The sequence below is a fragment of the Sparus aurata genome, chromosome 8 (genome assembly GCF_900880675.1).
Source record: "Sparus aurata chromosome 8, fSpaAur1.1, whole genome shotgun sequence".
Taxonomy (NCBI): Eukaryota; Metazoa; Chordata; class Actinopteri; order Spariformes; family Sparidae; genus Sparus; species Sparus aurata.
The window spans coordinates 36,867,812-36,889,646 of NC_044194.1; the positions used below are offsets into that span (position 1 = coordinate 36,867,812).

General features: G+C 38.5%; 1 protein-coding gene across 1 annotated transcript in view; it reads right to left on the reverse strand.

Moving 5' to 3' along the window:
• Window positions 1-1,058: 1,058 nt before the first annotated feature.
• The window catches only part of pard6a (par-6 family cell polarity regulator alpha), a 60,030-nt gene continuing 39,253 nt past the window's right edge, over window positions 1,059-21,835 (reverse strand). Inside the window, exons 4-7 of the mRNA XM_030425888.1 lie at window positions 13,198-13,487; window positions 10,605-10,730; window positions 9,781-9,980; window positions 1,059-7,482 (exon numbers count right to left, since the gene is read on the reverse strand). Of these exons, the coding sequence (XP_030281748.1) occupies window positions 7,161-7,482; window positions 9,781-9,980; window positions 10,605-10,730; window positions 13,198-13,487 (938 nt within the window). The 3' untranslated portion in view covers window positions 1,059-7,160. The remainder of the gene's footprint in view (window positions 7,483-9,780; window positions 9,981-10,604; window positions 10,731-13,197; window positions 13,488-21,835) is intronic.

A 21,835-nucleotide genomic window follows, 5' to 3' on the forward strand; every position in this document is an offset into this window, starting at 1 on the left:
TTTGCCATTGACTGAGAGCCTTAAAGGGATATTCCGGTGTAAATTTAATCCATGTTCTAACACACCGTGAAACTGTGTTAGACTCCCTCTCGAGAGATAAAGTTTGCAGACTGCTAGCTAACATAGTTTTAGCATCCTCAGAAACGACTGCACGACTACAATACATTGCAGTAAATGGGTCCAAATATAAAACTGCCATCAAAAAGCCACAAATAATGCTCAGAACAGCACCAAACTTCAGCAACATTAGAAATAGGGTCCCAGCACATATTTCGAGGCATCAAACATTTGATATAGTTGCCGTATTTGTCGGAATAGATAAACAAATCTCACCACCCGAGAAGCCTCCCTTGTTGTGGGGAAGCCCTGTGAGTCGATTAACGAGTGCAGTAGAGTCCCGCAGTAATGATCATCGAGCTGCAGAACTCTACTGCACTCGGTAATCGACTCACAGGGCTTCCCCACAACAAGAAAGGCTTCTCGGGTGGTGAGATTTATTTATCTATTCAGACAAATCCGGCAATGATATCAAATATTTGATGCCTCGAAATATGTGCTGGGACACCACAAACTAACCATCCTCACCTGTAAGAGAACGATGATTTAAGAGAAGATTTATTTACCAGCAAGACAATAACTTGAAGCATACTGCAAAGCTACACAGAAAAGTTTTACAGACTACAAGGTGAATGCTCTGGAGTGGCCCAGTCAAAGCCCAGACCTCCATCCAATAAAGAATGTGTGGCTGGACTAGAAGAAGGTCCCTGTGCAACCTGACAGAGCTGGAGCAGTTTGGAGAAAAGGATTGAGTAAAATTGCATTGTCCTGACTGACACTTATTTTAGATTAGATTTTTGACATTACTTTGTAGAAATCTGTTTTCCGTTTGACATTTAAGAGTTTTTTTTTGTGAAAATATAAAGACCAATGGAGGGAATGACGGGAAGAAAGGAGAGAAAAGGTGAAAAGTCAAAAACAGGAAGAAATGAGGAAACAAGGAAGGATGAAGGAAAACAATGAGTCTGGTTGACAATGATGATGACACAAATATACATAAATACACTTTCCATCATACTTTATTTTTGATAATCAATAGATTTCAACTCCAAATGACATTCACAGTTTAGTTACAGATTCCTACAGAAACCAGCTGTGTTTACTGCAGGTTATCAGTAGCACACATGTTTAATATAAACCTTCTTCTGACACAACCTGCTGCACTGAGGTGCTTCAGATGTGTACTGATCATCACACAGGAATTACATCCAATGAAACACAGGTATACTTACTCAAAAAGGCACTTCCTCTGTTTTCTAAAACTGTGTAAAATCAAGGGAGAACTCAGTTTCAGTTTAACCACACAACCATCCAGAGTGTGTCCAAACTGACCGGCCAACATAATATAAGCAGGCTTCATATAGAAAGTGAAGCCGTGATATGACATTGAGGGGGTTGTAATTAATTATCACAAACTCATTTTGGTTTCCTGTTTAGTTTTTACTTATATCAGTAATCAGTTATGCGGTTTTGAGGGAGATGTAACATTCTCTCCAGACTTAAATCTGTCTTGCATCCACAGAAAGTGCTGAGTGGGGGGAGAACCAGTGTGAACTCAGTTTATCTATCATTTCAATAGTTAAACCATTTCTTTGTGCTTTTTGACATGCACTTCATCAAAGTAACAAGTATTAATCTGATTCAGTTAAATGAGATCCAGGCCCAGGCTGATGTTTGTTTGTGAAATGCATGCCTGTTTGTGATCTTATCCAGAGTCAGATGAGAACGTCACTATTAATTTGAGTCTTTGCTTGTCAAACACAGAGATGTGTTCAACCTGCAGTGTGAAATATCTGCCTACCCCATCTGGCATTGGAGGTAATTACACAAACACTCCATGTGACCATGCTTCTAGTTGCTGTAGCAGGTTGCCCCCACTTCAGCTCTGGTAATCATCATCCACATAACTACTGGCGTGCCAGCGCGGAAAATACATGGACACAGTGACATATATAATCCCTCCAGCAAGTTCTGGGTATATCCTGGGGGATCCTCCCAGTTGGTTGTGCCCACAAAACATACAACATATATATATTATGGCTGTGCAATACACAATATAATGTTATTGTGGTATGAGACTATACCATCTAAGATTTTGGATATTGTGATATTCCATGAGTGTTGTCTTTTCCTGGTTTTAAAGGCTGCCTTGCAGTAAAGTGATGTCCTGGCCACAGTCCAGGACACACAGTGAATACAGTTGTATCAGCAAATAGATTACAAGTATGGTGTTTGGTTTGTGTCACATAAACCACACTGCATAAAATGGTTGTGGGTGGTGACAGTGACTTGTGAGCAGATTATTTACAGATGATCCGGAAAAAGTCTCCCACAACACATTATTGACATAGTTAATATGCAGTGACTTGCAGTAATTTGGCTGCTTTCAAAATCAGCTCCATACTACTTGACTATTATAGACACCAAACTGAAACATTGTCAGAATTATTGTGCATTTAGTTTTTCTTTTAAATTATTATTTGTTATTATTATTATTATTCTATATCTGGCAACTCCAAACAGTGATCAGTTAAGATATAGCGCAAAACGCTATCAGCTCTTGATCATATAATTTCTTGGTTTGTCTATACCTACATTTATTCAGCAAACTAAACTGCATAAATATCATAGTTTGGGAGTTAGACGGAATAATAGCAAGGCTAACAGTTTTTTCCTGTTCTATACTTTGTTATACCTTGTCACACAAAGATAAATGACCTTTTCATCTCACGCTGGATAAGAATATTGTATCATTCCTCAATTTTGTTGTACACAACAAATAAGCCTGCTAGGGGCAAATGAAAAAAAAAAAGCCATGGTGGGCAACTAACAACCTTCCACCTTGAGATTGAACATCTCAATTGTTTTATAATTTTACATTTATATTTGACGATAACATACATTAGATTGTAAAATGTAATTGTGTTTTGGATATGTGTGTGTGTGTGTGCGCGCATTAAGCAGTGATGACAATGGACTTTGATAAGCTATAGCTTCAGGTCAGGTGCACCTGAATTATCTTTCAATCAAGCACTCTTCAGGTTTTCCTTAAATTTCATCCAGCTGTTTGCTAGGTTCATTTCAATAAAAAACATGTTCGTGTTTCAATTTCTAAACATATTTGGGCTCACCCGGACACCCAGGACGAGGGAGCTGGCAGGGTCCGTGGCAAATAATGCAGACATTTGTGTTTACACATACAGCTACTCTGGGTAAACTCTAAATCCAGCTAAATCCAGAATAACAGTGCATATGTGAAAGGGACTTAAATCATTAACAACATCCAAAGCTGAGTTCTTAGATCTCAGAACTTGCCAAAATATCAATCAAAATGCAGAAAAAACAAGCAAACATTTGGCATGGAGACTCAAGCAATCCATACAACATTGATCCATAAACATGGTCAGAAATGCGGATGGTGATTGATGAACATTCACAAAATAACACATTTTTTTGCCTTGGACTCAATGCCAAAAGCAAAATCTTTAGGATTCTAAGGTATTTTTCCAGAGTTGGTCGTGGTCCTACAGGAATTAGTGGGCCTGGTCAACTTTTCACTTTTGGTTTGAATATTCCACTGAGCTTACTTTCCTTCTCTTAAAAAAGGGTAAAATCCTCATGGTATGTTTCAGCTATAGGCCCATATAATTTTTTAACTGTGACTTCAAACTGTATGCAAAAGTCTTATCAAGACAACTGGAGACTTGTATCTCATCCCTTACGCACCTTTATTAAAGGGGGCTTGGCTTCAGATAACATCCTTCTGCTGTTACATATTTTGGAAAAAAGCACCATGTAAAAACAGACATTTGTCATTATTTCTCTGGATATAGACAAAGCCTTTGACCATGTGGATTGGGACTATTTATGGGCAGTTTTAGAGCGCTTTGTCTTTTGTCTCACTTTTGTTAACGTAGTGCGTGCACTGAACAGATCCCCTCTCATCTCACCTGGTCAATTTGCACTTTCTTTAGAACCTTTAGCACACACTGTTAGAAAACATCAGCACATTAAAATCAGCAGTATCTCAGTGAAAGTAAAATTCTCACTCTATCTCTGTTTATGCTGAAGACATTTTACTGTTCCTATCGAACTTGACCAACTCTATTTCTCATGTATTAAGTCACTTTGAACATTTTGGGTCATACACCCAATGGCTACACAATTGACTGGACCAAAACTTTCTTAATGCCCTCAAATCCATTGGCTAGAAAGTGAACGCTACCCTCACTGTCAGTTGCTTCAGAGTGTCTGTTATATTAAATTCCCGGTCTGCATGGTTCCGTTCCGTTTTCTTTCCGCTTATCCGTGAGGGTCGCGGGATGTTGCCGCTTTTTTTCCCCCTACGGGGTTGCGGGGCTTACTGGGACTGACACCAAATCCAGTTTACTCGATGGGCGTAGGCCAGGGTACACCCTCGATGAGTCGCCAGCTCATCGCAGAGGTATCAAACAGAAACACACTTACAATTCGCGTCTAAGTTTCACAACTTGCCCCCTGTTTGGAATATAACTTTGTTTTGTCTGACTCCACACCTGTCATTTCCCCCCAATTGGCTAACCAGGGTATTTGTGTTCTTGGGGACATTTTCAACCCACGTTAGGGGGACTTCATACTGCTCTCAAAACATATGGAGTACTCTTGGACTCACCTAAAGTTTTTCATCACCTTATAGAACTGTTTCAGTGTGCTTCAAAGTCTGGGTGTTTAACCTTGATGTATGACAAATTTTCCAAACATTTCATCAACCACCTACCAATAACTTCAGGCTGGGAAAGAGAATTTGTTCAAATTGGATTCGTATTGGACTGGCCTTAAATATGGAATGAAGTATTTTTGTCTTCTAAGAATCATGCACAGCAGTTGATTCATTACAAGTTTGTACATAGAATCTACTTTACACACATCGTCACGCAGATTCATTCTGATCATACCAATTTTATATTATTGTAGTTGTTGTGGAAATGAACATTAACATGACTGTACTGACTGAGGTTTACTGCTAACATATTGGTCTTCATATTTTCAGTTACCCTGTTATTACCACAACAGTGCATGCTTTGCCTACATTATACCATTTTGATTTCACATGTTTACATTCTGCTATGTGCTGTCAAATGGATAAATCGTCATACTGATCATGTAACCAAAACATAAACTTCAAAAAAAGTTGTGATACAGATTCGGTTTGACAGTCAGACCAAAATTATTTTGGTGTAATTGGAAGTGGATGTGAAAAAAGGACAGTCAAGAAAGAGTGCAATCAGCCGACATTTCTGACTGTAAGGCAATATCCCCCGAGCTCCACCAACAACAAAGACCTGGCCTCACACACACACACTATTCAAACATGACAGGAATTTCCTATTTCCTATATTGACTCTCCATGATGGTTAATAGTGTATTTTGTGTATAGACATGGTGTATGTAGTATGTATGTAAGTTTGTGTGGCTGAGGGAAGGGGGACTGATGTCTCTGCTTTTTAGATTCTTTCATTAAGTGTGAAAATCATTTAAATAATCACTTCACTTTATCACTGATTTAACACATACGGTACATGACTTCCCCACCTCTTTGTTTTCTTATATCTCAATAATGATATTTGAGATTCGCAAATAATTGTATTTTCATATTTGCAATGCCAGGCTGTAAAATGTATCTTTGTCTTCAGTACAGTTTTTGAATTGATGCTCATCATGGAACCAAATGTCCTGTTTCCAAAATCTCTCTCACAACTCTGAAGCAGCTGTGCTCTAAACGGCACTTCTCTAATTGGCTGTTGTAAATGTATAAACATATGATTACTGCTACATCCAGATTGATTTACTGACTATCCACCTTTAAAGTCCTCACACTCAGATGAAGTCCATTACCATCACAACCAGACTGCAGTAGTATCAAGATCAACCATTGGCAGAGATAATGAGCATGGGATAGTGATAGCGGTCACTCTAAAATGAGTTATTCTTCGGTGAAGGGGAGCTGTAGTTTATTTGTGGTCAAGCTGTAACCTGTAATGTACATTTACTGCCACTAGATAACAACTGCAAAATGTTCCCTCTGTTCCGATCACTAACACCTGTCTGCTCTGAGCAAAGCTACAGTTGTTCTTTCTCGCTAAACCACAAACACATTAGTCAACACTTGTCATATTCCTATATTACCAGAAAAACTTGAGCCATTGACTTCATTTTGGTAGACACTGCCAATGCTTCTGCAGCTTCTCTGTATCTTCTTTTTTCATGCCAATTGAAAATAATCAACTGATTAAATATTAAATAGTAGTTCATTAAATGTTTTTATTTATAATCATCAGATCGCTAGCAGAGTGACTTTTTTCTACAAACAGACATGGTTCTTAGATGGTTGAAGGACCAATTTCCGCCAAAATATCAAACATTAACTTTTTACTGCCTTGTGTATTCTCCTGCCTACACTGTGTTCTCTGTGCTGGAGAGCAAAATACCACACAAACAGGCAAAGACAATTTAAAGTCAGGAAAATACCAAACTGCTAGAGTGCTGTTGTGCTGGCTGTTATACTGCCATGAAAACAGAGCCATTAATTTTTTACATGATATTATTCTTCCATTGTCTTGTTATAGTCAACAAATCAGCTATTCAATAAGAAGTTGATTTTTCTGATTGGTGCAATGGTAGGTGTGCAGGTTTTGTAGAACTTCACAAACAATTTCAGAGCAAACATGATTAATCAACCATTTTGACAGCAAACTGTCTTTTGGCTTTTACAGGAGCATTTGCAATTTTTCCCCACTCTTGTTCATCCCTGTAAGTCCAAACTGATGTGTTAATACATTACAGCATTTAAACAATTTCCATGGATGTTTGTGATTTGTTTTGCATACAAACCATGACTGTTCAGTCATACACATTACCTCAGTCATATCTTGCTGACATATACTAGTCAGTCTTGTTATGCCTGTGGATGATGAACGCCCATGATCCAAGGAGCAGGAAGCTAGTAGAAGGTGCTGTCAGAAAGTCAGAGCCCATCCAGTCCATTATCTGACTGACAGGAGCACATCTTTCTGTATTTTTCATTGTTACATCACTGTTACATCAAAGCTGTGGTGTAGTAATGGTTACAGTGTTATTATGTTGCCATCCTCTCTCATGCTCTCTTGACTGCTACTAGATGTGTGGGTGGGATTTCCGTTTTGATTGGATATCATCATGGAGCTGTCACTTAAGTTTGTTCCAATGCTATTGGGCAATGACAAACTCTGTGGGAGGGGCCTAACCACAGTGAAGTTGTGCGGTCTATTGCTAGGCGAGTCTCTGTTGAGGTTAGTGTTGTTGCTGTTGGTAACCCGTTGGGAGTCAAAGGGTGCCAGGCAGTCATTCTCAAGAATAAGGTCGCCATCGTCATCTTCATCATCACTGTCACCCTCTGCAATGCTGTTGCTGTAGTAACAATAGAGCAAATAATGATAATAGAGTTCATTTAGAAATGACAATATTATACAGAAGCTTAACACATTGATATGACATATGATACAATCGGTTAAAGCTGATTCAATCTGTTCCTTTGCCCTCTTTTTGTCCACCTGATAAATTTCAGTCCAAAATTTTGTTCTGTACTAATTCTTGAGAAAAATATCTGGCTCATTAGCTTCTAAATGCTAACCCAGGATGGGAGTCAAACCCGGGTCCGCTGCAGAGCCTCTACCAACTGAGCTAAACGGCGCCCCACATGGTGGCAAAATTAACAGTTAAGTTACACAGAGTGGAGAGGCTCAAATCAGCTTGTGATGAGCACAAGAACAGCAAGCAACAAACAGTTTTTTACAGTGTAAAACTAGAAGTAAATAGATCCAAAAAGTCACAAACAATGCAGCATACAATGCATGCTACATTCTAATATCTGCCCAGACACTAAATAAGCCTCACTTGTGGCCGAAATGTTGGGGGCTTTGGCATGTGTCCATCCTTTTATCAAGCTCGCTTTATTGAATAAAAGGACATTGCAGTGTCTTGTGGGGCTGACGGCGGCTGCTGAAACAGCAGAGTCGACATGGGTGAAGAAAACGGGTAAAAGCGGATCGCTTTGAGGGGACATCCTCCTTCTGCAGTGATGAGAGACTGGGATTGCACAGCTCACCTCTGGATCCAGAACGTGTTTGATAAAAATGGGCAGTTTTGGCTTGAACTGCAAGGTTAAAGGTTATACCTAGGCGAGTAAATACGTTTTTTGCTCTCTTTTTGTAATACCTGCGCAGGCAAAAGCTGATGCTTCCAGCAACACGTTACAAAGGGACTGGTTGGAAACTGGTGTGCAGCTGTTTTTATCTTCCCTGCTTATCCAGTTGCACGAGTAAACTGACATTGCCATCAGGTGTGCTCTCAGACAATGGGAGATGGGAGTTTTCAAACCTAGTGACAATCAGGTGCCATCTACTGAACACTAGGGGTGGTGCAGGCCGCTCTATTGTTAGAACCATGTGGTGAGGGTCCCAACATAATATAATAGTAATGGAAGCCAGAGAGACAAACTCAATGTAAAACTGCATGCACTAGCATTAAACCCCTCTAAAAAGTTAAAAACTTGGAAGTTAACTTTGATCCAGATCTGAGCTATGAGCCTCACAAAAGAAACATAACCAAGAAAGAACCAAGAAACATTTCTCAGTGTGTGGTTGTTTCTCACTTAAGCCAACACAGAGATGCTGTAATGCTTTTATTACATGTTGAACTGCCTATTGTAATGATCTACTTTTTGTTCTCCCTAAAAAGAAAATCATTCAATTTCAATTACTTAAACTCAGCTGCATGTGTTGATGAGGATCAGAATTAAATTAATTTATGAATTGGTAGGACAAAGACAATTAAGAGCTTTATAAACAAGTAAAAGCATCTTGTAATAGATTGTGAATCTCACAGGTAGCAAGCACAGTGTTTGTGTAATGTATGCTCAGTTGGATGTAATGTAAAGCATACATACATACATACATACAGCAACACTGCTTGCTACCTGTGAGATTCACATTCTATTACAAGATGCTTTTACTTGTTTATAAAGCTCTTAATTGTCTTTGTCCTACCAATTCAACGGATTTGCTTTTTGCCTATGAACCTTGTAGGTCTCAGGTCTGGATCTCAGGCCTTCTGACAGGGGTCTTTAAAGACCTGACTGCAGCAGGGAATGTACCCCTAGGCAAGGTCGTGCTGGGGTGGTATGGGTTGTTGGGGTTGACTTGCGGGTTTTGTGCCTGTCTGGGTGCGTGCTGTTGTGCCACTGTTCTGTAATTATTTGTATTAATTATACTGTTTTTATAAAGTATTTCTTCAATGACAATCTTTTGTCCCTGTATTTCATTAATGACTGTGTTTTATTTATGTGTTTCACTCAAGATGCTTCCTTGCACAAGTGCTTCCTCATTGTGTGAAGCCCTTTGTGTTTCTTTGTGCTGTATGAACAGTTCTGATGGTGTGGGCACTTTGGGTCTGCCTAATCAAACCCCTCTTTGCTTAGAATAACATTTTGACTTCTGACACTTTCATTTGTTTACTGAATCTTTAAGCTGTCTGCTTATTTCTAAATGTGGTTTTTACTGGGTATACGTAACATTCCTAGAAAACATTAATGTCTTGTTTTGCAGTAATATTTTACAAAAAATTGGCACAACATACACTATGGTACACTACATGTTTTATCAGCAGCTTAAGTAAAAAAACATTCTCTGTGTTCTATCCCTGTCATACCTTGCAGTAATTGGATTGCTCTGAGAGGCAGGGCTTGGTGAGTCATGCGATGGAGCAGAGCTGGTAGATCCAGCTGAGCCCACAGAGCCAGAGTTCCCCATTGAGGTTTTACTCCCACGATGCACCACATTATTCCTCTGGTTAGCTGGTTTGACAGTCACAATGAGGTTGTGGCTGTTGGCCACCATCATGTCTGTAACCTGAAATGACAGATACATAGATAGATCTTAGCTTTGGATGGGTGGATGGAGGATTTATTTCCCCAACAAAGTCAAAGTCATGCACATGAATCACAATTTTTGCTCCTTCAGATTTGAAAAATATGAAATTTTAAACCTGCACCCAAAGCAGGTAGCCTAGCTGTGCTTATATCACCACTTTATGCCATGTACAATCTTCTACTGGTTTCCACCTGCCTTAGTTAAGTTTAAAGTCACTGTACTGACTTACCATTTTATAAGAAAAGTGAGAAAAGCCTTAAATTAAAACAGTAACATTAAATCAGTTGTTACTGCAAAACTGAAGCTACCAATGATCAACTGTGCAGGTAAGATTTTGACAGGTTAACGAATGTGGTTAATAATATTAATACAGAACACCACGTAGAATATTTTAGCCTTTCTAACAAAAACAGATTACAATGAAAACTGTATACAAAGTAGGTAAAGCAAGATTTTAATGAATGTTGTAAACATCCATCCATCTTTATTTAATGCCTCATATAGTACCTGATTAAATACACAAACTGAAAACCATTATGGAGACATATTGAAACTTTTGCCATCGCTTGACAGATCGCCAAGAAGGTTAATGCTGGACACTACCTGATCCAAAGTTTTTCCTGCTACATCAATGCCGTTGACCTCAAGGATCTCATCATTAACACCCAGCAGTCCTGTGCTTTCTGCTAGCCCACCACGTACCAAACGAGATATGAACACTCCTGGAACCTACAGAAGGAAAAAGGAAAAAGAAAATATACAAATGTAACATCTCTATGCAACATGATTTACAACCTGAGAACCTACATTTTATGTAAAAAAATCTCTGACACAAACAGAAGTCAGCATGCCCCAATATTTCTGATCACATTATTAACCTTGTTTTTCTTTATTTGTTGTCTAGTATTGGTTGACTGCAGAACAGATGATATTTCTAATTAACTCAAATGTGTGAGGCATCATTATACAATCTGGCTTCAGGTCATTACCTCACCGTCTGGGTCTACAATTTCCCGGTCTACAAATGTTCAAACACATGACTCATTGTTTACGTAGAGGTGCCTTTATTGAGGCAGACTGATATATGTTTTTCATGTATGGCTAGCATTTATGTCCATGCTTTTCAATTACTTCAATAAAACATAATAATGGCATAATAATGTCTTATAGACATAAATATTCACTTATTATGATTGTTATGCAGATTATTACAATAACAATATAATTATAAAAACTAACTGCCCCGGTACTTTTAATCTCTTGTAAATGTACCTTAAAACGATTGAAAACGATATATAGCCTAGTGTATATTGACAGCCAGAGGAGAGAAACATGAATACATTTATAAAGATAAACAACACCAAAATGCTCTGCAGAGTTTTTATTAAATTATTTTCTGTACAAATCGTCAGAGTTGTACAAGCCAAATGGAAATTATGCTCACATTTGGCACTCGGCACTCTGTTTCTGACTTAAACATGATGTAACACACTGTTACTACTACATTTACAGTAGATGAAGAGATTGTGTAGTGTAGAAAGTATTATGTATCTGTGACTAAGGAGCTGACTGCAAAATCTCCACTGTAAAGGGCATGAATTCATCAGCAACAACGCACAACAATCTCTCTTCAGCAGTTAACATCACCACAATGTCAATGTGAGGGAAATAAACCACATTAAAACCACATTCATCAGTGGATAGGATAACTCTAAATTTTCTAGAGCTGTATTGATTTTATGATTTAAAATTGTGACACCCATTATATACACACTAAGAACATACTGTATCTTAGTTTTTGATATGTCACCCTCTTTTTTTAATGGCAGCAAGCATTTAAGTGGAATGGACTCCAAAAGGTTGTGCAAAACCCAATGACTCATGTAATCCTAGAATGATTTGACAGTGTTCCACAAAGCTTCTTGTGATGTTATAGAATGCTTGGCTTTCTCAAGGGCAACACACACCGCTGCCAAACGAAGTGCATCGCAAATATCCATCTGGGACATATTGGGGGAGAAGTCGTAGTGGTAAATAGGCGCATCATGTCAGGGTTGTACAGAGGTAAAAAAAGCTTTTTAAAAAGAAAACAAATTCAAAATATGAACCATTTAAAGTTGTGTCCTTCCCCTAAGCCAAAATAATAGACAATCCCACCCAGTACTAAAAAAAAATTGAAGTGTGTCCTGTTTTGCAGCACCCCTCCCCTTTCATAAATTATGAACAGTTTCTCAATAAATTGAAGACAAAAATGTAGCAACATTCCTGTGTACATAAAGAGCTTAACTCAATCACACGAGACTGGCAGTCAATGATTGGTCTATTGATATACACAAAAAATATGCAGTGTTGTTTAACCTGACTGGGTATAGGTGTGTTTTTAATTTTGGTATGTAATATTTTGTATTTAGTCAATGAAGTTGCTTTTCTATCCATCTTGGAAGTAAACTTCATGTATTGATCTTGTGTGGTCACTTTGGGTTTGCACGATTGTACTTTGGAGGTCCATTCACTATCCCTTGAGAACCCTTACGTCTAAGCATGAGTTGACCTGACTTTATATTGCAGATAATGAGACCAAACACAACTCAGAGCTTTACAAGAATCACTTGATGACCAAAGAAGATCAAGGAGACCTGAGTGTCATGGACTCCTCCAAAATCACGTGACCTCAACCTGACTGAACATTTATGGGGGCACTTGAAGCCTGTGAAAGCCAGGATTTAGATCGTAGCAGGTATGTTTCATCTAACATCTAGAGAACATAATGATCCACTGTGAACTGTCTTGAAGAAACAGTATTAGGGCAACAATATGTAGATATTTTACCCTAAAATAGCAACTTCAAAAACATTCTTATGCTACAGAGTATAGTTTTTTTCCCCCAATTAGATCCATAAACTGCCATCAAATGCTTAATTCTCCACATTAAGCTGTCACGTAATTTTTCAAAAGATGACAGATGGACATTAAATATAATGACCCCCCTTTTCTCACTGCATATTTGTTCTTTTCTTAAAGAGAGACTTTTTCCTGAAAATGTCTCCAATAAGTCATCTCATTGGTTGATAAAGGGTGGGTTTATTGTATTTAATTTATCAATATCATTTATCAATTTACCATTAATTTTGTAAAAATGTAAAGGTGTAATGTAATCTAGACTGGTAAGTGGGTCAAATGAAATCATTTATCTCACCTTCTCCACACCCTGTGGTGTCACCCGCACGCTCACCCCATCACGGATGTAGAAGCCCAGTGGTTTGTGTGTACCATGCTTGTGGAGACGTACACGTCGGTGTGTCTCAGGTAGGATGTCCACATCAATAATGGATGAGATCTGTCTGAAGTTCTGTGGCAGGCCAATCATAAGGCCTGCTTTGTTCCTTGAGTGGGTGGAGCCTGAGCCGGTGGTGCGCAGTGCGGTTAAGCCTAGCCCCTTTTTACGCCTCTGGAGGGAGTTGGTTGCAAAAACTATAGGTTCATCCTCTTAAAGAAGACACACAGAGGGATGGAGAGAACAGTTCATTATTTATATTGCAATGTCTTTTGAAAAAAAAAAAAATATTCACAGACATGGGAATCTTTTTTTCACATTAAATGTATTAAAACATTATAATGGTCTGACAAACTGCCCTGATGACTGTTGTGAAGTGATGAACTCAATACTTTAGCCTACAGTACAAAATGTTGCACCCCCATAGAAAAACTTCAACATATTATGTACGTTTAATGATAGCACGAGAAATGCTAATACTAATAGCTTAGTGATAGTACTCCACTTTTTACATGTTTTTAATATAAAAACTGAAATGCGTTTTAATAAGACTATTTTTGAAAGCTGCTCTTCATATACATGTATACCACAGGTATGAAAATTGCCCTACTTGTATTGAGGGAACATGGAGCTCTTTCGTGTTGAAAATATAAAGGGCTATCAAATCCTGGAAACCATCCCAGTCTTATAGAAATTAAAAATGCACATATTGATATATGCAGCATATAAACGAAGTTCAAAGACAAAATCTCTGACACTAGAAGGCCGGGTACCTTGTCTGTCTTGGATTCATACTAAGTCATGACAATCACCATGATTTAGGCTGCCTAGACCTACCATACATACAGTAGTTTTAACATGAAGATATTGTAGTAAACAATTAGAGGAATTAAAGGAAACTCTGGCAGTGCACTTTCCAGACCTTCACCGAGATCTAGATTTTACAGAACTGATCATAATTAACCAAATAGGTTGTGGGAATACAGCATGCTTGAAGACTCTGATTGTAGCCTTGTGTTGTTTACCTATTTAATTCTGTTTCTGTGATGAAGTTGCTTTCTATCTTTCACAGAACTTAGCTTAATATATTACTCTTCTGTTGGTGAGGTCACTTTGGGTCTTCCTGATTGTACTTTAGATGCAACTTGATCCAGTTACTGGAAAGCATTTTAGTCTTTAGTCTAGCCATGACTTGACCTGACTTTATCTTGCAGCAGGATAATGAGCACCTCAAAGCTTTACAAGAACTGCATGTCACTTGTGTGACCCCTGCACTCATTCACATAGGGTATGGGAGAGGTGCTAAAAGCATAAGATAGGGTCATTCACATACTTGCAAAGCCCCATCACAGGTTTATCTACATAATCTAATCAAGTGGAACAGGACATCTGAATATTTTTTCTTCATTTTTGTTTGGAGGAACATTATTACAATTCTGTTGAAAAATATTATTCTCTGAGTAAATCTGTATCGATTACTCTGTCTGCATGTGCAAGAGGAATTTATAAATATTTGGATTACAATATTCATATAATTTTACAATTTCACACTTCACGATGGTCATATGTCTCTTTCCCTTTCCTCTTCTTACCCTGGTTTATTTGAAAGGCTCTCTATACATGTGTTGGATTGTTCAGAGACACACAAAAACCCAATGACCTCTGACCTTAAGAAAGAAAAGATGTCAAGAAAGACAAGGTCCTGAGAAATAAAGCATCATCACCCCTATTTACAACTTTGCAGTCAGAGACCACATCCTCATACATGGACCATTAGACCTTTCTAGGGCCATAAATTGTGGCATTCCTTTTTGAGTGTGTTTTGTCCTGCTCTCCTCCTTATTCACCCTAAGTGTCTGAAATGGTGAATTAACTATCTACCTAAATGTGTAAATTTTGTTTCAGAACGTGACCATTTTGATATTATGAAACTATACTGCTTCAAAATTTGCTAATTTACCTGATACCACACTGCTAGAAAATTAGTTTTGGTAATAACCTATAACACAATGACATAAGAAACGCCAGTACCACATTAGTGTTTTTGATATTAACCAGTATGATTTACTTCTGATTTGAATTTTATTAGCATTTATTTTTTTTAGATATGCTCCACTGTTATATAATCCTAAACTTGGTGAAAAAAAGTGTATTTGTTATGTGTTACTTTGTGTTATTGGATTAATTCATCTTTCAAGTTCTTATTCCCTCCATTGGTTCTTTCATTCCATACAAATAAATTCATTAGTAACCAGTAAGATTATGGTACTGGCAAAGACAAAGCCACTGTCAAAGAAACCTTATTAAATCTCCACTAAAGTTCACCCAAAGACATGTGGAAGACTCCATGGTCAACTGGAAGAAGCTTATTTGGTCTGATGAGACCGAAATCGAGCTTCCTGTCCATCAGACTAGACGTTATGTTTGGTGGACACCAAACACTGCACATCACCACAAACACCCCATCCCCACCGTGAAGCTTGGTGGTGGCAGCATCATGCTGTTGGGATGCTTCTCAGCAGCGGGCCCTGGAAGGCTTGTAAAGGTAGAGGGTAAAATGATGGCAGCAAAATATAGGGACTGGAGGACAACCTGATTCAGTCTGCAATCACATATCTTTATTTGTAAATTTCCTGACCATGATTCCATTTATAAAAGCAATAAAGACTCACAATGAGTTGCTTGAATTTTAGCCTCTTCTTGTGAAACTGAGGTTTGTAGGCCTGCTTGCTAACACATGCCCTTTCAATTCTGCCCAAACTTTGTTTTATTTTGAATTTTAAACTGAGGTCAGGGCTTTGTGATGGCAACTACAACACATTGCCATTATTGTCCTTCAAGCAATTCTGTTACAGCCTTTGAAGTATTCTCGAGGCCACTGTCCATTTGGAAGACCCATTTGCAACCAAGTTTGAACATCCTGGCAGATGTCTGGAGATGTTGCTTCAATATATTCACATTATGTAATTGTCTTTCCACATCTATTTTGTGAAGTGCCCCAGTCCCTCCTGCAGAAAAGCACCCCCATATTATGATGCTGCCAGGGTGGCATCATGAATATCATCCCAACTGGGAAGGATGGGGTATCCTTTCCAGTTGGGATGATATTCTTTATATTCTTTATAGATATTCTTGCAAATTAAAAAAAGCTAAATTTTTTTAATCAGACAAGAGGACCGTCATTTTGTGGCTTTTGTATGGTGGTTTGGAGCATTGGCTTCTTCCGTTCTGACCGGCCTTTCAGGTTAAATTGATATAGGACTTGTTTAACTACATTATGATAGTAATAGCCTTCCTGGGCTGTATGATGGCTTTGTGGTTCCATGGTATTTTATGCTTTCAATAGTTTGTAGAGGTTTTTGAGGTATGTTCAGGCAAACGATTCAATGTATAATATGATAGGATAAAAACAAATCATCTCTCATATGTTAGTGATATATAGTCATTAATGCATGTAAAAGCTTTTTATCTAATTTTCACAACAATATTAGAGTATGATCGATATTTTGTCCCGTCAGAATTTGTGTATCCCACTGAAACTACCATCCTTCCCCATGCTGACACTTTCCCTAAGACTGCAGCCCTCACTAATATCCCTGACTGGTTAAAGATTAATACCAAGGGATTGTAGAAGACTCTGTGTCAGAGCAAATTGTGGAGGGTCAGGGTCTCTGGTTGAGATTTAAACAGATTAAACACAGACAGGTTTAATCTCGATCTATAATCCCATCGTTTGTTGTTCAGCAGCAGATGATTCTTTATGTCTGCTTTCTTGAGTTATCAGTTGCCTTTAACAGTTTACATGCGTACATACACAAACAGACACACTGTGTATTAAAATACCAGGGAACCATATGAGTGATTAAGTGTACTCCGGCAGCTTCTTTTATCAATGATGTGTGTTCAATAGGCTGGATGACATAGGTCAGATGTCATGCTGATATCTGGCACTGATCACACTGATTTCTGTCTGTATGTATATAGAGTAAAGGCAATAACATTTAACTAACTAACATTTAACAGATTTTTACCAAGTATTTACATTGGGACAGCAACTACAATTTCTTTTCATCACTGATGTGAATTATTTTTCTTGACTATTAAATTAGCTGTTTATCTATTGAGTGTCAGAAAACATGTCAAATGTGGAGAAGTGTTTCCTGCCTAACACAAATTGACCTCCTCAAATGAAAATATTCAGTTCACCGTCAGAGAGGGTTAGAGAAGCACTTCACATGCAAGAAGCTGGAATCAGAGAATTTGTACTTTTCTTTATAAATTACTAAAATCACTTAATTGGTTATCATATAAGTTGGCAATCAATTTAATAGTTAAAAACGAATCAATTAATTGGTTAATTGTTGCAATATACATACATATTGTAAAACCTACAGGAAACCTGCTATTTCAGCATTGGAACGTTCTTTTAATCACAAAACACACCACTGCAATACAAAGTAAAAAGGAACTGCCACATCTAAAATATTAAATAATCATCCCAAAACTACAGTAAGTCTTGACAAGGTAAGTCTGTAGGAGCTGAAATGAGATGACAGCCTTACTCTTTAACTCCACCACCAAGAACGCCCAACTGGAAGAGTATATCGCTGATATTGCTGTGGTGTGTTTTATGCATGACATTTACATAGAGGGCTCTCCATTAAGGACCAAACACTGAGTGAGTTTCCATCTTTTTCCTGGAAACAACATGAATCAACCAATCAGCTGGTTTCACTCCTCTGCCCACATATATGGAAAATATGTGCAGAGCCAGAGAACACCAAAACTAAAGGAGGCATTGTTGATAGCAACAACTTCCGACTGCACAACGCAGGTACCTGTGTAGGAAGACATGAGAGAGAATAAAAAATATTCTTTCTCTGACACTCAGCAAAGCTCATAGGAAAATCCTTTTTGTCAAGGTGGCTGAGTAAAACAGGCTGACAAGCACTGGGGTTTTATGTGGGAAGGGTTCTACACCCTGTTTGGGCAGGCAATCTGTAATTCTTTTTGAGATGTTGAGGCAGAGCCTTGTAGAGAACAAACCAATAGTGAAGCCATTTAGAGGGTGGAGCACGAATGAAGTTGAACTGTGGGAGCAACATGTCCTAATACCTAAACAACTAAATAGGTTGATTGCCAATGATTCAATCACCGTCTGACAAGTGAAGCAAGTATGCATACAGTCACGGTCAAAAGTTAACACTGTAAAGACCCTGTGTGTCATGGCAGTCTTGAGTTAATTTTCTTTAGATCACCAGCACCAATGACGGCAAACACTGCATAATAGAGGTGGATGCAATTCATCGATGTGGCGATGCATCGCAATGCTTTGTGTGACGATTTGGCATCGATTAATTCACATCGATGCTTTGCCGCAAGACCGGAACAAAAAACACGTAACTGGAACCTTAGCGCGCATGCCGCCTGGACTGTTGAGTGAGTGGGACCACAACAAACGGGGCAGTAACGTTAGTTTCTTTGCAAAATGGCAACAGCTTTAGCAGCCTGCTAGCAGGTATTCTCGTACAAGAATGTGTGTGTCCAAGATTCTGGCACTAACGATGAAGAGTCTGATGAAGATGAGTAGCACAATGTGGACATTTGCCTCTCTCCCACAACAGGAGGATGTAGGGGGACAAGAGGGAGAGGAGGGAATATGGACAGTTTACTTTAAGATGAGTGTGAGTGCCACTCTACTGTGTTTGTGTTGTGTTCACCTCACTGTACTGAAGCTCCAGACTGAATAAGTTCAGTTGAATTATGCACTTTTGTTTAGAAGAATGCAGTTTGTTCCCTTGGAATATGGCAGCTTTTTTGTTAAGTTATCCTGTCCATATTCCAGACTGAATAAGTTGAATTATTTAATTTTGAAGAATGCACTTTTGTTCCCTATGGCAGCTTTTTTTGTTAAGTTATCCTATTCATATTACAGACTGAATAAGTTTCCATTTTCCATTAAATAAATTTGATGGAGGTACATATCTTGTTTACTGAATTGATGAGCTCATTAAATCCAGGGCTTGACTGTTTTCAGTGTTTTCCGCCAATAGAGAGGGCTCTCGTGCAAGTGGAGCTTTCCCTGGTCAAAGTTAAGTAGGTCAAAGTGCAAATGTTTACATAGTCATAAAATTAATATTTTGTGTCTTTGAAAAATACAAGTCAAATGTTCCAAAAACCTGTTTATTTACTTAATTAGTGTAGTTTTAGAGGAACTGAGTTAATTGATAGGCTATTAATTTACAAATGTAGCAACAGATGAAGACAAAATCAATCTTGTATGGAAAAGCATTAAAAATCGTTATAATCAAAGAATCGAAGCTCCCATAATCGAAATCAAATCGAATCGTGAGGTACCCTTGTTGGAACAACCCTTCTGCATAATACTACCACCACCATGCTTAGTAGAAGGTATGTGTTATTGGGGTTAAAGGCCCCACATTCTCTTATCTAAACATATTGCTGCTCATTATGGCAAAACAACTCAAATTGTTTTTCTGACCACAGTTTTCCTCCAAAAGGTTTTTGTCTTTGTTGATGTTGTTGTCCTACACAGGTAGGACAGGTTTGGTTATGAGCTATTAGTAATCTCAACGGAGCACAACCCTGGAATCAGGGACCTGTAGTGGAAATTCTCCTTGAGAGGTTTGAGAGTTGCTAAGTCTCTGAAGAACTTCAGACTTCAGCGTATGAATCAGATCTCTTTAATAACACACAGCGTGGAGTGAAGGCAAAAGCATTCTCTCCAGTTGTCTAAAATGTTACCATTTAAGTACAGAAACAGAGAGGAGGTTACCTTCATTTACAACAGACATAAATCATTTTCTTTCCATAACAATGACCCTTTGATGTTTGGGTGTATCCTGTCTTTCCCGGGACAGTGACACTTTGATGCTTTAGATGGAACAGTAAAACGTCATCTTATCTACATTTCTGTATCCTCCAATGTGGAGGATGTGCCCCAACTGTGGCTTTCTGACACCTCAAGCAACATGACATTTGCCCCTCCTCCTCTCACATTCTCTTGGTTTATTTAATAGGGACAGATACAGATCATGTGGGTTGTACAACAATCCAACAGAAAGCATCATAGCATTTATAGCCTTAGCTAATTTCCAATGCCCGTCCCTAGAGGGGCCTTTAAAATAACATACAAAAAACCTGTTTTTGTTTTTTTTAAAAAAAACATCTTATCCATCCATCCAACCCTCCACTCAAGCATCTATCCATCAATTCATAAACAATATCTTCCTATCCATTCATCCATCCCTCCATTCATCCATAGAATATATTAAATAACAGTAAAGACATCCTGCTCCTGTCTTTACAGCACATTGATCACAGATAGGAAAACAATGTAATTTCTTACAGACCAATAACCAGACCAGAAAACAGATTCAAGAGGGAATTGAATCCGAGCACTGACCGTCACAACCAACTGTTATCATAAAACATATCCAATAATGATCACTGGGATCACAGCTGATCACTGGGGTGTACGTCCTTACTGCAACACAAGTGTCTGAATGAACAATGGCTTGGAAACAAAGTTAACTCTGAGCAATCTGTTCACCAGAGGTGTGCACAGATGCAGCAAAAGAGAGAACGAAAACAATCAGCAGCTGATGAATGACCAATAATTTTTCGCTGGTGCTTGTTCCTTGAAATGCAGTTTATTTACTCATAAGGTGGCAAAGCTAAAACTAGGATCCACAAACTGGAGAAGATGAAATGGTGATGAGCACAAAGAAAAGGAAAACAGCAACCAAAATGTTTTACAGTGTAAAAACAGCAGCAAATCAGACTTGGCGGTCCACAAACTCACAAATAAATGCAGCTTAAAGCATACAATGTACACAATATAAACATCTAGTATCTGCCCAGACACTAATTAAGCCTCACTTGATATTGAACTGGGAGCAATTAATTTGTGTCACTCCATCCGCTGTAGCTTCCTACTATTGGACTGATGGTGATTGTTTTTATCATTACAGTAGAAGAAAGGTAGAATCCAAACATTTGGGTGTTCCCTTTTAGTAACAGCTTCCTATTTCTATAGCGCTTTTCCAGTCCACTGACTGCTCAAATTTACCTCAAAGCTGCTTTACAACACTTGTCAGAGTCACCCATTCACACACACATTCATGCACTGATGGTAGAGACTGCCTGCAAGGTGCCAAATGCTCATCAGCAGCAATTTTGGGTTCAGTATCTTGCTCAACGACACTTTGACATGCAGCTAGGAGGAGCAGGGAGTTGGACCAGCAACCTTCCAATTACTAGACATCCCGCTCTACCTCCTGAGCTACAGCTGCAATGTGCAATAGTTTTAAACTCTTCGTGCAATAGTTTTAAACTCTTCAGAATTCCCGGCTGTCACACCAGAAAGATGGTGCGTGCAAGTGTCCAGCCAATTCATAGTTTTTAGTCACATGACCCGCTTGCTGACCTGGAGGGCTCATAGCGGACTTCCCATAGTGACATGGCAAAAGCCAGTAAATTTCCCCTCGCACGGTTGTTTAGATTCAACCATAGAACAGGAACAATATGGACATAAACT